General features: G+C 43.6%; 1 protein-coding gene across 3 annotated transcripts in view; it reads left to right on the plus strand.

The window, feature by feature from the left end:
- The window catches only part of ARHGAP6 (Rho GTPase activating protein 6), a 331,846-nt gene that overhangs the window by 159,550 nt on the left and 156,447 nt on the right, over nt 1-15,849 (plus strand). Inside the window, exon 1 of one of the 3 annotated variants that reach the window (XM_074814836.1) lies at nt 6,318-6,490. The exons of the other annotated variants lie outside the window; for them this stretch is intronic. Within the exon in view, the coding sequence (XP_074670937.1) occupies nt 6,446-6,490 (45 nt within the window). The 5' untranslated portion in view covers nt 6,318-6,445. Of the gene's footprint in view, nt 1-6,317; nt 6,491-15,849 lie in introns of those variants that run through there. 3 annotated transcript variants of the gene reach the window in all.

Here is a 15,849-nt window from a genome sequence, read left to right on the forward strand (position 1 = left end):
CATATATCTGTAGCTGATTTGTTTCAAGTTAGTGTTTTTTGATTTTTTTTTATATAGCTGCAATTTCTGTAAAAGTCATATGTAATGAAAGAAAATTGTGCTTTTCTCCCTCTCCAGTTCTTGGAAGACATTTTAGGGAGAAGGATAATTGCTAGTGAGAGCTCAGCCCAGTAATGCAGTTACAGTGAACGTGAGTTGCAAGGAGATAAACAAGGAAAGAAATACATGGAGATCTACCCACTTTCAGGAATTAGAAAAATCTTCCAGTGAATTGTTGCTTTCCCAGATGTATATCATTTACAGAGATGAGACTTCACTGAGGTTTTTGGCTTGTATGCTCGAGCCCCTTAAGCTGTTTTGAAACTCTAAACCTGGAAGTTACGTTTGCTTCCATTTTTTTTTTCCTTCTTTTTCCCCCGCTTAATTTTTTCCCTCTTATTCCTGTCTGCCTTTTTAGCTTGTCCTGTCAGCAAGGAAAACCAAACATAAAAAAAAAAAAAAAATTATGCCTGAAACTCTGTCATTTATCTTCACATGAAGCAGTGAGCTATCCCATTTGTTTAAATTGCAGCCTTTGAGGAGAGAAAAAGATGGCAGCATAGGTGGTTTCTTCTGCAGCTTTAAAACCTGAATGAATTCTAGTGACCCACAGGGTAAATGCTAATTTTTGTTGAAAAACTACTTTATGCTATGTGATAGGGTCATATTTTTGATTTACATGTTAGTAGTTTGGAGTTTTAGTTTAAAGATATTCTAGTGAATTTTCACTGATGCTGGAGATAGAGACCAATGTACAAACATAAGGGATGCAAAGTAGTTTAACCTTCTTCTAAAATACAAGTCTTTTAGATTAGATTTCTTTGCCAGGCTGCTGATAACTGATAGTGCAGTAATGTGCACAATCACATACAGAACATCACTGGCCTATAAATTATACAGTAGATATACAGTGGCCTAGAAATTAAACAGTGTAGTGATTTATTGGATGAAAAAATTATGAATGTGGTAACTAGAATGAAATACCCAAGTGAAATTCTGGTGACACACCAGTGCTAACACACTTTCATTAGGGAAAAGATTTCACTTGTGATTGCTGTGTGAGTTGTCCATTTCTTATAGGGAGTGCTTACCAGAAGAGCTGGTTTTGGCCCCGGGGCCCATTGTCTTGAGTCTTGCCTTCCCCTGGGGCTACTCTTGCATTGCTGCTGCTCCTTCCCAGGCGGTGCCCCATCAGGCAGCAGGGGCTGACCACAAGCGGAGGGCCTGGGGAAGAGTGGAGGGGAGGGCCTTCCTGAAGATGCTTACTGATGCCATTGCTAAGAAAAACGGTTCCTCCAGCCCCTTCGCACAGCACAGTTTACAGGTTTGAGTTAGTAATCCGGAGTCCAGTTTGCCCTCTCAGGCTTCACAGAGTTGGGCAGTGCGGGAGCGTTAGGTGGGTGTGCACAGGGTTCAGTTCCTATCAGCTTGCACCACCTGGTGCAAGTACAAGATGGGTGTTTGTGTCTGGGGAACACAGGCTGCTTTGTATCTGCTCCTGAGGAATAAAGCGCTAACTTCCCCTCCACCGGTGTGAGCAACACTTGGGCAGCTGTGCTCCTCGAGAGCTGTAACAGTGTCATGCTCTTCTAGTGCCTTAGATCTTGTATAAAGGGGTTTCAGACATCTAGGAAATTACAGCGATCGATTTCTTTGTAAATAGGATTTATTTTGTCTAAGGAGATTTATATCACTGTTGTGAAAAAGCATCTCCACGAGTGAGATGGCACTTCATTCTTCATGGGCATTAAGTACTGTTTCCCTTAGTTCTGTTACAAACTGGTGAGAAGCTATCAACATATTTTGATAGGTAGCAAATAAATACTTCAAAAAAAAGAAAAAAGTTGTTAGCTTGGAACAAAGGATTTTTGCAGTGTATTATCCCTACATTCTGATTCCTTAGTTTCTAGTTTTTGTTTGTAGAGATTTATGCATTTAATTTACTTGTCTGTCATCTTTTCTCTCTCTTCTTTTTGGGAAATAGACTTAAACTGTAACTTGCAATGACCGAATGAACATTTGGCCAGAATAAGAAAAGTGCTAATTCCCCGAGGAAGAAGTGTGCTGCCAGTATCACTCTTGGCCCTGGTTCAGCAGCCACAGAGGCAAGTCTTTTCCAGATTTGGAGTTAGCTCTGTGTGGAAGCTGCCTTCATGTGCTGTTAGAAAGGTCAAACAAAACAAGACCTTCATGCTTGCTTGAAGCTTTTTCACCTGAAGATGTTGACTGTTTTGTCACCCAATAAGTACGGTAGCCCTTGTGTTCTGGAATGAAAAGAATCAAGACACTGAGACTATTAAGGACTTTTCTGAAAGTCGAAGTGAGATTTAAAGGCTGATCCCATAGCTCCGCTCCCAGGTGGGCTTCCTCTCACTTAGCTGCAGATGCCTGAAGGGCAGACATCTGAACTAATTGTCATGGACTCCCAGGGGAGTGAAGTAGGCACTTCAATTTATGTGACCTATTTTAGATGTCGACTTGGAATGACATAAATTGCCCACCAGATGTGTCTGTTTCTTCCTACAGACTAGGGGAGCCTAGACTGGTAAGCCAAGGTGCAGGTTGTAGATGTTTACATTTAGGTGAGACAAATCTATTACTGCCATAAGGATTAAGCTGTCTTCCCTCCCATAACAGGGTGGATTTGGAAACTTTTTCCTACCTCATCCAATGTGAGATCAGACAGCTTGAGTCACTAGTTCCAGGAGTCATGGCAGAGAAGTGGAGAAGTCACTTCTCCCCAGTTTCATAACTGTGTGCTATCTGCAACTGTATAGCTAGTTTCCTTTGTTTAAGAGCAGTTAGTGCTGAGAAAGCACTTGGTTCATAGAATAACATGGGAAAAACAAAATCTGGCCTCATTAATGATCAACACAGTAAAATTCAATTACCTACTCATTTTCCAGCTGCTGTGTTGAAAGCAACTAAATTTTAGCTGAAACATTGTTCATTCTTCTTTGCTGTTGTCAACATCAAATGATAAATAGGACAGAAGGAGTGAAGGTTTTACTGTAATCTACATTTGCAGGTGTAAAGCATGCATTACAGCCTCTTAAAGCAGTATGAGCATCAACCACAATGCGAATCATGGAAAGCATTAAAAAAAAATGCAAGGAAGCCGTACCTCATAAACCAGAAATTATTTAAAATTAATTACTTAAAATTTTCCAGTTTATATTGTTTTTTTCTTGATTGAGTAGCCTTGGAGTGATATGCAGGAAATTAACTGTTGTGCTTTGTATTACATGTTAAGAGAAGCTGACCTGGAAGGTTCACACTTCCCAAAGTGAGCTGCATGCATTCCTTGGGTGCCTATTATCATGTAAATAAAGGAGGAAGAAAATTTGGGAGGAATCATAAATGAATGTGAATAAGGAAGGAACCTGAAAAGATAGTCAGAACTGCCTTGAAAGATCCGTATGTTAACCCCAGATGCTAAGTGGCTTAAAAGAGGGACGGATGATTGCGAGTGACTGAGTAGTACAACTGAGTCGGTTAGTGCTCATTGCAGACCAGGGGTGTGCTCCAAATCCTGTGCAATTTGAAGTCACATAGACTCCTTGGCCACCATAAATACAGTATAAGCGAGCTTTCTAGTCACAGCCACAATAACTTGCTTTTAAAATCCAGGAAGCTTTTGTTTTAAGGTCTGGCCTTTGAAAACACCTTCTGTAATTAGCAGTTACTTTTAAACTTTGTTACTAGGTACACAAAAATCTTGAACTGTACTATGAAATTTCAGATAGCTGCAACTTACCAAATCATTTAAGATTTTATAAATGAAAAGAATTGTGTGGACAGAAAAAAAAGTGCATTTAGTAAACTTGCATTTTTCTGGGTTGACACCCCCCAAAACCGTAAGTTTTTGCCCATAACTCTTTCCTTGTCACCAGAAAAAGTTCTATGACATTTTCCTGTTTGCATATTCTTTATTTTTAATCTTAGCTGCACCAATGTAAGCACCTCTCACTATTGCAAAGGTACTTCCATGCACGCTCCTCTTCTGCCCCCAGTATGCCGCTCCCAACTAGACAACCTCCCTCTTTCCTTTGTGCCAGCTCTGGCACTCATCTCCTCCCTCAGGGAGCTGATTCAGCCTGCAAAACGGGAAGACAACTGCGTGCTCCATTTGCTGTATGGGTTTGTGACAAGCACGGAGGCAGAGGGAAGGGAGGCGGTGGCAACGTGCGGCTGGGAGCGGAGGATGAAGAGGGTTGTGGGAGCCCGACTCTCCTTTCCGGTGGCAATGAATTGCTAGGTCAGATGAGTTCAACCTGCAAAACTTCACCTTTAAGTCCTTCCCCTCTCTGGCTTCTCCCTCTGGGGTATTCTTCACTTTCCTGGCTTTATGGTTTTTTCCCTTTTCCTAAACTAGTCTGTTTCCTCCAAGTTTCGCATCTTTCCTTTCACTAGTCTTTTTCTTCTGTACCTTCCAGCTGGGGGTTTCTGGTCTCCTCTGTACTATTCTTTTCACTTTGGGGTGTTTATTGAAACATACCCCCCATGTTTTAATCCTAGCCTTTTCTGGTGTTTAGCATTTCCTTTTGCATTGATCCTTTTCAGAAGATACAGCTAAAAAGAAGGCGGTGATGCTATAGAGCTTGAGGGTTAGAAATACTATACACCTCTTCCCAATCTTGTTCACCTGATTGCTGTTGCTTTCTGTGGTCAAATCCTATACCTGCAGAGCAGAGGCAAAACAACGTTTGAAGTCAGAGCATATGGAGAGTTCTCAGGTTGAAATATCTCCTGGACATAAATAAAAAGCAGAACCAGAAGGGAAAATCAGGCACTCGGATCCTTTTTGTTTTGTTTTGTCTTGCCTGCCTGCTTGAAGGTCCTGATGGTTTGAAATGTTTGATACGTAAAATTTCTTTCTGTTGGGTACTGCTTTCCAATATATGCTCTGCAACTGCTAAAGTATCTACCCTGCCTCGTTTTCCAGGAAGGGGACTAGAACAGATTGTTCACCCAAGAGACAAAAATGGACTTTATGGGTAAATGCAGATATTGTATTCTTTGTCCGCCCAAAGTTAATTGAAAATTACCTCCCTGTCCATGGGAACTCTTAAAGATGATTTCCTCTGCAATAGCAATTAGGATCCATGGAAGATCCATAACTGGAAGTTTGTTGGGTACAGTACATCATCATCAGAGCATATAAAAACTTTGGCTCAACTGATTTATCTTTCTAGGATGTATTTTGAGTTGTTTTATATTTTTTTCCTAAAATACCTTTTATTTTTCCCCAGAAGAAAAGAACTATGTTACCTTTGTTTAGAGATAATCCAATGTGCTGGTAACAGGTTTGCCTAGACTGTAGGTCAGAAATAGTAAAACTCATTAATTTCCTATACGTCATGCAGCACTAGAATAAGGCCACTTCCTCAGAAAACGACTGAGAGTAACTGAAAAAAAGATTAAAAAGATGGAAGGTGGGTCAGGAAATCATCTAACCTGTCCCTAGCCTCACTCTGCTGAGGTCATGCCTAGCAGAGGGAGGTTTATGTATTTTTAAACACTTCCATTGGAGGAGTTGCCACTCTCCCTAGGCAAGTCACACAGAAGTCACTACTAATTATAACACAGCAGAATGCAATTTTCCTTCAGAACTGGTTTCATCTTCTACCGTTTGTGTAAATACGCATTCATAAAATAACGACTAGGCCGTGAAATAGGGTTTCATTTTTCAAAGCCTACGTGTTCAGCAATCGTGAGCCAGTCCTCCCAAATCACGCATGATAAAAACCTGCAGTAGAAAGTTAGCTTTATTTGTCCCTCTCTCCTTAACCTTTAGGTCCTCGCTTGCAGGAGCGAGGAGGGGCCGGGGCTGCCCCGCCGAGCTCCAGGTGCTGCGAGGGGCCGCCCGGGTGCTTTGCCCGGGGGATGAGGGACGGGGCCGCCCGGGAGGGAAGGGCGGGGGGCCTGGGGGGCCGCGGGGCGCCTGGCCCGGCGGGCCGTGAGCGGGCCTGGGGGGCCGCGCGGGACGGCCCCAGCTGGGCACAGAGCCGCCGGAGGGCTCCCCCCGCCACCTCGCAGGTGCGGCCGGGCTGAGCGCCGCGGGGGGAGGCGGCCGGGCGGGAGAGCGGCCGCGCCGCGGGGTGTCACCGGCGCTGGGCGGGAGGACTGAAACCGCCGCCCCTCCAGCGGCGCGGGGGAGCGGCGGCGCCTCCTCCACCGCCGCCGCCACCTCCTGCTCCTGCTGCCGCCGCCCGGCTCCGCCGAGGGGCTGCGGGCTGCCGCGGAGGGGAGGTGACGGGCTGGAGGCAGAAGTTGCGAGGAGGGGCGCTGGGGCCCGGAGGCTGCCGGCCGAGAGCCCCCCGCCGCCGCCGTCTGAGGGCAGAGCAGCGCCCAGCGCCGCCGCCGCGCCGTGTGGAGGGAGCGGCCCCTCCGCCCGCCCGCGCCCATGGGGGACTCGGTGTTCAGCGAGAGGCCGGCGCTGCGCTACGCGGTGAGTGCCGGGGCGGGAAGGGGCTCGCCGCGGCCGCGGGGCTCGGCCGGCGGGGCCGCGGGCGACTGTGCGCCCACGTGTGCCGGGGGACGGGCGGGCGGGTGCGTCCGTTTGTCCGCCCGCCCGCCGGCGCGCACAAGGGTGAGCGGCGGGTCTGGGGGAGGCCGGTGTCCGTCCTGCCGCGGCGGGGACCCCGCGCCCCGCCGCGCCCGGGGGCTTCCCTCCGCTTCCCGCTGCCGGAGTTTCGCGCTTTGCTGGAGGTGACACGAAAATACGTTTATTTTAATGTTAATAACAAGAGCGCGGGGAGGCTGGGCTGCAGCCCGCGCAAGCCGTGCCGGTGCAGCCTCCCCCCGCGAGGAGCCGGGACGCTCCCGCGTGAGGATGCGCTTTAGGGGAGCCCTGGGAGCCCGGTCCCGCCCCGCAGCCCGGTCCCCAGGCTCGCAGGCAGAGTGGCGGGGCGAGCCCCCGGCACCAGAAGTGCTCTCGGTAACTGGTTCCGGCACCGCTACCGCTGCATTTGAGATAATAACACCGTATTTAATTATTTCCTTCACTGGAGGTTGTGCTGCTGAGAAGCCACTTCCTTTCTACCAGCCTTATTAGGAGCATTTTCTCGGTTGCTCGGGCAGGGGAAAAAAAAAAAAAAAAAAAAGCCGCATAAAAGCAACCAGCTGTCTCCTCTCCTGAAGTCATAAATAAACGCTAGCATGCGAGGTCTGATGCTGCTCTCGTTTACACTCATGTAAATAATGAATAATTTTATTGCTGTTGATGAAGTTATGTGGGAATTGCCAGTCAGAGCAGGCTTGCTTTTTCTGGTCCTGGTGAGAACGGCAGCTAGCGCTGCAAGGATGGGTTGGGAAGTGTATTGCTTATGGGATACACTGCGATGTGCTTTTCTCCCTCGGTTCACTTTGATTCCTTCAGTATTGGCCGTGAAATTAAGTTTCTTTTTATGCCTGTTTTTTAAATCGTAACAGTTTAGAGTAGAAGAGGTTGTTTGGGATTTTATTTTTGGGGGGAGGTGTAATGTCTGTCTTTGTAAATACTCTTATACCCACTCAACAGTAGGTATTAGTGCATTCAGCTATTGTAGTAATACTACAGCTTTTAAAGGTAAGGACATGTTGGCTAAAACAGTTACACAGAAGCAAATACAGTTTGTATCATGTATGAATAGTGATAGTGATTTCACTGGGAAACTAGTTATCATGCATCAAATGAGTTGGAGCATCTTCTTTCAATAGGGCAATTGCCCCCTTCGTATTTAGACACAAGAGACCAGTGACAGTCAGGTCGCATGCGAGCTCCATGAAACTTTTATTACTTCCTGTGATTATGCTTGTCAGTCTACCATTAACTAGTAGTTACAAACACATTATGGTTTGTGTCAATTGGGTATCAGTCCCTTTTCTTGCCGGCAGCAGGTGGTGTCTTAAATTCAGGTCAGCAGCTATGCAGAGGAAAAAGCAGGGTGGCCAGCCATCTCCAATGACCATTACCACTGTTGCAAAACCACTGCTCTTTGATTGCTGTGTATTGAAGCAAAGGGGAAATTGTGCACCTAAGAATACTTTAAAATATTTTTTACTATTTTAAGATATAATTCAATAATAAAGTATCAATGCATATATACATCTAGGAGGTAAGTGTTCTTTGCAGGTGATGTTACAGGTTTGTTTGCACAGTATGGATCTGGAGGCTGCGCCGTTATCCGTGCATACGCTTGATGTGAAGTCTATGAATAGCCTAATTGAAAACAAATGCTTGTTGACCTGAAGATAAGCTAAGACTTTAGAGCTTTGTTGGATTGAGGCCTTCGTAATTACTGCTTAAATGTAACTTAGTACCATTCTCGTTAACTTTGAATAATTGTGTGGTGTAAATACAAATCAAGTTCTTGGATTGCTTTGATAACTGTGAAGTAAAAATTGTACAGTGTTATAGTATTTAACAGCAATTTATCGGCAGAAAAAATTATAGTGATTTCTGCGGTGGGCTTTTCTGCTGATTTTTCAGGACCGATAATTAAAGTTTCATGATTTTCATAAAAGTGCATAAGGAAGCATCTGCAGTAGCATCTTGGTTCAGATCAGCAGTGCACTTTTGAAGGAAATCTCCCAGTGTTCCCCGTTCGTGTGCCTTGGTTCATGTCTTGGGGCAGTCCTGGAGCACGGGGGAGACAGCGTTTGTTCAGGTGATCCTGAACCAGGGGATGTGCTCGTGGTGCTCCCCAGTGTCTGGAGAGTATCTGAGCCTCAGGACCAAGTCAGCTTGAGAGTAAGCTTCTGAAACTTGTATGGTTTGGACATTGGATCCTCTATACCAGCTCCTTGGCTCTGCAGTGTGCCGCTGCCAGTGCAGCGTCATAATGTAGCCATAAGTCATCAGGGATGCCATCATGATTCTGAAACTTCATAGTATATTTGCAAACATAGCTTATACAAACAAAGACTTAATAATTTAAGACGGTAACATCTGTGGAGATGACTGCATAACCTATAGCGTGTTTGATCCAGCGTATATTAAATGTGAGTGGGATGACTGATAATTATTTCACAGTTACCCTTTGAACTCAGCATTGGTGTTGACTCCCCAGAAAGCTCCAGGAGGCAAAGAGGTAACCAGCTAAAACTTTTTTTTCAGTGAAAAGTAAGTTAAAAGAAATCAGCCAGCTGAAAATGAATAAAAATACCTTACTAAAGGAGAGTAGGTTAAAAAAAAAAAGGGGAGGGGTGGGAGGAAAAAAATAAGTGTTACACCTGCATTGAGTCACAGAAATGATTTTTTTTCCTCCTAATATCTTTTCACCAGCCCAGAGACCTCTTCTCCCTTTCTGATATTTATATCTATATAGTATTTTTACGAAAACTTGTAGAAAGTTAAATAATATCTCATTTTTGCTGTATGTTGTCTGGCCAAGCCGTACCCTTTAATTTTTAGACCTAGGTTAGTTTTACCTGCCCACTAATCATCTGGCTGAATTCACTCTGATTTACAAGCTGTTTCTGGTATTATGGTGTTTATAACTGATAATAAGATCTCCAGATGTTCCAGGAACATTTTTCAAATTATTTCATTAAGAGAGATGGTCACCTTTCTGACTTGAGATTTCTTCCTGTTGGTTCCTAAATTCATATGGGATTTTTTTCATCTTAGCAGCAGTTACAGGGGGAATTAAAAGCTGCTTCATGTATTTTGGCTAAAACAGCAGAAAGCAATATTGTACTTACTTTATTTTAAGAGACCCATTGGTAACTTGAAATGTAGTTTTTTGCATATGTGAAGAAAAGACTCAAAATAGCCTTGGGTGTTGCCCAACCAACCAGCCCCTCAGTGGGCCAAAGCAGGAAGCTTGAAGTATGTTCTGGTTTGGATCTAGCCATTTTAATCTTGGTGTAGCATCTTTAATCTTGTTTTGTCTTGAAACATTTACCAGAAGAGATTTCCCTGAAGGGGAAGGACATTGGCCCTGATGAAGAAACTCTGGCTGTCTTTAACCAGGGAATATGAGAAAATGGGGAGGAGCTGGGCTTTGGAAGTGGCTGCCATGACCTGTGGGGTACTGTGCGGGATTCATCTGAAGACAAGATGTGAGACTCTTCCTTGAGGCCAGGAACCAGGAGTTCTGGCAGCTGGTGTGGAGGTGACGTGTGGGTCCCTGGAGGACACAACTATGAGTTGGTCTAAGCCTCTGAATCTATCGCTGATAATGAAGTCACCTCCAATTCACATGTCAGAGATTATTTTGGGAAAAGAAGGGTTTTTCCCTGCCTCCAGCAGTATTTGGGGTATTGTCTTGTCTTGTGTGTTGGCTCAGCCTGCACCCAGCTGACCCTTTGCTGGTGTGGCAGGCAGACTTGCTGCTTGCTCTTACCATCTTAAATCCGTCAGTCTCCGTGGAAGGATGGAGAAAACAAAAGAAACAGTTTGCAAGGGAAACTACGACACTAGTGAAACACAGAATGCCTTGCGGAGCACAGAGGGAGTTAAAAAGAGGATAATAGAAGTTTTCCTCCAATATTCTAGTTGTAATGCCAATTGTTACTCATAACAAAGTGGAATAGTGAGATTGGTTGATGATGCTGTAAAACTGTAAGCTAGAACTGCAAAATCTCCTCAGGAGGAGGACCCAAGCACTGACATCCTCTTGTGGGCTTGCTTGCGTTTTGCAAGAATCCACTTTTAAAGAGAGTTGCTTCCCTTTCTGATTTCAAGACACGTTGCCTGATGACTTGAGCCTTCAGCCACTCACGGGTTTTAACAACAAAATTACATGCCGCAAGCAGACCGTGTTTATTACTGTGATTGTAGTAAATCCTATAAGTAATTTATCTTGCAGGACTGATAAGTGTGCTGCCTTCACCTAGACCATTTGTCTGTTTTCTCTGTCTTCCCAATGGGCTCACCAGCAAGAAGCAGCGCAGGAGCGGAGCAGACCAATGCATATCCAGATCAACCATAATGTACGTTTGCAGTTAGGTTTGGTGAGGTGGAGCAGTCTGTGGGATTCAGACAGTGCTCAACATGAGAATTAAGTTCTTGCCCACCAGGGTCTAAAACTAGAACATCTCTGCTCCACAGGAGGTAGCTGCTTATTTTCTCATATTCTGAGTGCTCAAAGGCAGAGTTAGCTTGTTCAGAAAAATTAAAACACTCTGTAGGTATTGTTTTCAAATTAGGAAATTGTGAAGAAAACTTCCAACTTGATCAGATAAGCAAGCTACAGAAGAGGCAGTTAGCAGCAGAGGAATGGTTAAATGTCAGATTTCTGGCATCTGACTCTCAGATTTTATTCATCAGGGACTTACGCTGACCTCATGCATGTTGGATGTTTTGTTGGAGGAATATTTGCTGATCACTCTTGAGACTGATCATTCTTAATTTGGGTGAAATTCCCAGTGATGGTGATGATTCATGCTTACACTTCTGCAGCTTTTGAAAGTGCTTTTATTGCTAGTCTCTAAAGAGCATATATAAATATAGGAAACGAGCACTATTTGTTGCTTAATAGTCAATACGAAGGTCAAGCTTTGATTGGGACTGATGGAACCTGAAGTGAGTCCAGCCGGCTTTTATCTGCTCTGTAAAGTGGCTGTGAGTTAATGCCCAAGAGCCAGGATGAGGGGAAGACAGGAAGGGAAGAGCTCTTTTGTGTGTCACAGGCTTTTAAAAAGTTGCAGAAAGTAGATTTCAATTCAGATCAGGTCATATTTTTTACACCCCTTGAACTCTTGATGTATTCCTGGGGCTTTCCGCACACATGGATATGAATGTCCTTCCTCTCATGTGTGCAGTAGAAAAGATGGGAGCAGATGCAGGTTGAGTTTGGCAAGGCTTGCTAGGTCAGGTGTAGAGCCATGCTGATGTGGTCGTATTAGTCTGCCCCCAGATACTGGCCAGGAAGAGAGGTGGCCTAAAGTATGGGGAAAGTGGCCACTCTGTGTGTAGACAGCAGGTTGTAAAGCTTCCCTTTAATTCGATTTCTCAGTCTGTCATTGCACAGTGTAATCTATCACTCCAATTACAGTTCTTGTAATAGTACTGACAAAGATGCTGCTTAATAAAACTCCATGTGAGTGGAGCTTCAGCGTTTTTATTCGGAGATTATTTGGCTCTGATGTGGTGGTATGCTTCCCCGGTACAATTTACACTGATTGTGCTTCTCCAAGAGGGTATTTAATCAACCAGCAACAGTCCTTCATAAAGATGCCAGATGGATGAGGTTTTGTGCTCACAGTGCTGAGGAAGTCTGTCTGAGCAGCAAGGTCATGCATGGCCAAAATCGGCAACCTGTGCTTGGAAGGAAGGTTAGCCATGCAGATGAAGTGCTGAGAATTGAGGATCTCGGTCTCTGTCATGTCCTTTTTTGGTGATTTTTGAGTAGGGCTCTTCTCTGGTCCTTTTTTTTATTATTTACTTTTCTGCAGAAATACATCTCTCCCTAAAAGAATTGGCATGTGGAAACAACTTTAGAAGTTGTTCAGATGTGAAGGTGGTGTGATACAGTAAAAATGTTGGACTCCATGTGGCTGATATTCTCCTTGCAGGCTGATGGTTTGTATTTCAGTTCTGTTTCCCGGAACCTTTTAGAAATTTGCAGGCACATTTTTACACTTCTTTGAGCCTGAAGAGTGAAACCGTGTAAATGGAAGATGATTGAGGTCACAGATATATTTATAGTTCGTTCTACTTTTATGTATCTTCAGTTGCTAATCAGTTACCTTTTATGCATGTGTGTCTGCATAGTACTGTGAAGGAGGTTACTTTCTTGAGAGATTTGTTTTTATTGACTTAAAAATAGTAAAGTAGTTTTGCTGGCTACAGCTCTTTGAAATTTCATTTATTTAGAATTGAAATTTCAAATAAAAATGACACCTAAGAAACAATCTGTTTCACACGTCATGCTTACAGGGTCTTTTGAACACCTTTGAACTTCTTTCATTTGTCTGCTAAGCACCTCTGTTGTTCAGTGAGTAGTATACCTGTGCAAGGACTTTTTGCTGCTCTTGTTCTAATGAAATACCTGTACCTGCAGCAGAAATACAGCTGAACTTTCAGTGACTTGGAAAAGATGTACTCAGAGTTCAAATTTCATACTATTCCTGCGTTTCTACAACATTTGGGAATATAGAAAGCCATCTCACTCCATGCAGTGAAATAGCTTTTTCTTGTCTAGGGAATAAAGGAGGTGTGCATGCATTGTATTGCTTACAAGAAGAATCTGACAACCTTTCTGTAGCAAGCCTTGGCTGACGAATCCACATGGTTCACACTGAGTTTCTCTAAAGGAGTGTCAGAATATTAATGCTCCCTTAGGAGATACCCTAATCTTATTGGGCATGGCTGACTCAAAATGAAAAATAAGTAGTGTTTTTCTCTCTAATGATTACTATCTAAGTGTTATCGACAGTGCACAGTTAAAAGGATTTCCTGAATATGTCCTCTACTAAATCAAAAAACGTTAGGAACTGCTGGCAGGGAATTGAATATTACAACAGTACTTAAATAGATGGTAGTAGTGTTCAGTTACTAAGGGCAACGTAAGTAAGTAAAGTTTGGGTTTGTTCAGGCTATAGTGCCCTCAGGTATGCAGCAAAAGTAAGTGCTGATCATAACTACCTGTCAGATAGTCTCCTGTTATTTCATACTTGGATGCTTTACATTTTTGAAGCAGGTGAATGAATCTTTGGAAATGATGCTGGAGGCTGTTTGATATTTCATCATACAATTGAACTGTTTACTTTTAAATAACATATTTTTGTGCATTACTGTATCTGAATCTTATTATGAATCCCCTTTGCTATGCTGCCATGAAGGTAGATGATCCTGTGATTTTATGACTGCTACTATGCTGTGTAATTCCACTAGATTAGAGCCAGTCTTCACTGTTTTTGTTTACTGTAGATGATAAATTATTTTTGAAAACAAGCATCTTGAATGACTAAGTATGTCTACAGGTACCTGGTGTGTAGCACCCAAACTTTGGCCTGAGTGTCTGTATCTCCTGAAACTTGCAGTTACTTTCTTTTGGTGTTGATAAGGGTGTAATATTTGCAAAGGTTTATGTATTTAGAAAGTTCATTGCATTGTCTGGGTTGTCAGATTTGATTTAGAGACCTAAATTAGGTGCTGTTTAATGTTTATTATTTTCTCCATTAGTTGGTAAAAAGCTCCTTTTATGCTCATCTATACGTGACTTGGCGTATGGATTCAGTATCCTTGCAGGCTGAAATTCTCATTTGAGTAGATTACTGTATTTTTTCCAGTCTGGTCCTATTAATAAATATCCCTAGGCTTGCAAAGCACTTTGTTGTTTAAACACAAGCTGTGGAAAAGAATCTGAAGATCATTGTTTGATAGATGGGTATTAAGCTTGCTTAAAAACTTGGAAATATATTTATAGTTTTTAGTTGGGGTCTTGAATGAACATAGTGTATAGTGCTATCTGTACGAAAACGAAACCCATAAACAAATTGTGTAGGAAGAAAACCTTAGGTACTTGCAGCCTGGTCCTGTTCTTGCTGAAATATGTCCCGGCTCTTGAAACAGATGTTGAGTCCAGCTTTGTGCAGAGGCCACACCCTCTGTTTCCCTTGGCAAATTGTCTCACATTCCAGTGACCCTCTGGGCAAAACATCCTTTAATTGGTACTGTGGCCTTAAATATGTGTGGGGTTTTTTTTTTTACCTCTGTGGTAAATTATCGTGTTCTATATCAGTACAGGCTGTCATTAATATTTGCATACTGTGATTATGTATCCCTTTAATGTCGGCTTTTGTAGCTGCACATATTGAATGTTGGAAATACTTCCCATTTCTATGAAAGTTATCTTAAATAAAAGCGAGTGATTTATTTTAGTGCAGAGTATGGTACTGAGGAACTTGTGGCAGAACATCTGAGATTTTGTTGGTTTGCAAGCAGAGTAATTGGGGAACCCCCTGATTAGCTGGTTGCTTCCTCTCTCAGATGCCTGTTTCTGTGGTCTTTCCTTGTGAGTGCTTTTGTACTCGGGTTCATAGCCTGTTCCAGCATCTGAGCGCATCTGGACAAATGGTAGAAACAGGTGGTCACAGAGAAAGAGCGTGACTTGGCTTTTTACTGGAGGGTTGATGTCTTTCAGACTTGCAGCTGATGATTCTCTTATTTCTTGTGCTGGCTGCAGTGTCTTGCAAAGGAGCAATGATCAGAGGGGTTTTGTTGTAACCCATGAGAAGTAAACGTGAACCTCAGGAGCTGCCCCTCCAGTGAGAGAGGTGAGATATTCAGATCTTGAGAAGATACATAATCTCAGTGACATATTTTCACTGGAGATACGTCTGACATACACCTGCATAGCTCTCGGTGTCATTTGGGTGGCAGGCAGCGCATCTTAACACTTCAGTTCAGCTCAGGAATAGGAGGTAGTAAGAAGCTGCTGACCTGTGTCCTGGTAACCTCCGAGTAGAAGTGCCGTGGTGCTGCCTGTCTGGGGTGACTGTTGGAGGAACACCGGAGGCTGCTGCTAGTGGAGGTACAGCACCATGTAACAGCTGAGCGTTGCATTCCTCGCTTTTGCTTGCCCATGATGTACAGAAGCCTAAATCATCCAGGAGCAAACAGCAAAAGATTTTGCCTACTCCCATGCGATGTCACACAAGGCCATGAGTTAATTCTGTTCTCAGCCTGTTTTGGATTAAAAGCCAGTGGGTTTTCCAGAGACAGTTTGTAGTCCCTCTTCAGCAGAAAGTGAACTCCTGCTCAGTTTGTTGAGCTTCAGGGCACCCAGTTTTTTCTTTCAGGAAAGGATTTTACCGGTGCATTGTTCTGGGCTGCTTTGTGTTCTCGTGGCTGCACGAGCCTGCAGTTGGATACTC

This window comes from Strix aluco, chromosome 2, assembly GCF_031877795.1.
Source record: "Strix aluco isolate bStrAlu1 chromosome 2, bStrAlu1.hap1, whole genome shotgun sequence".
In the NCBI taxonomy this organism is placed as follows: domain Eukaryota; kingdom Metazoa; phylum Chordata; class Aves; order Strigiformes; family Strigidae; genus Strix; species Strix aluco.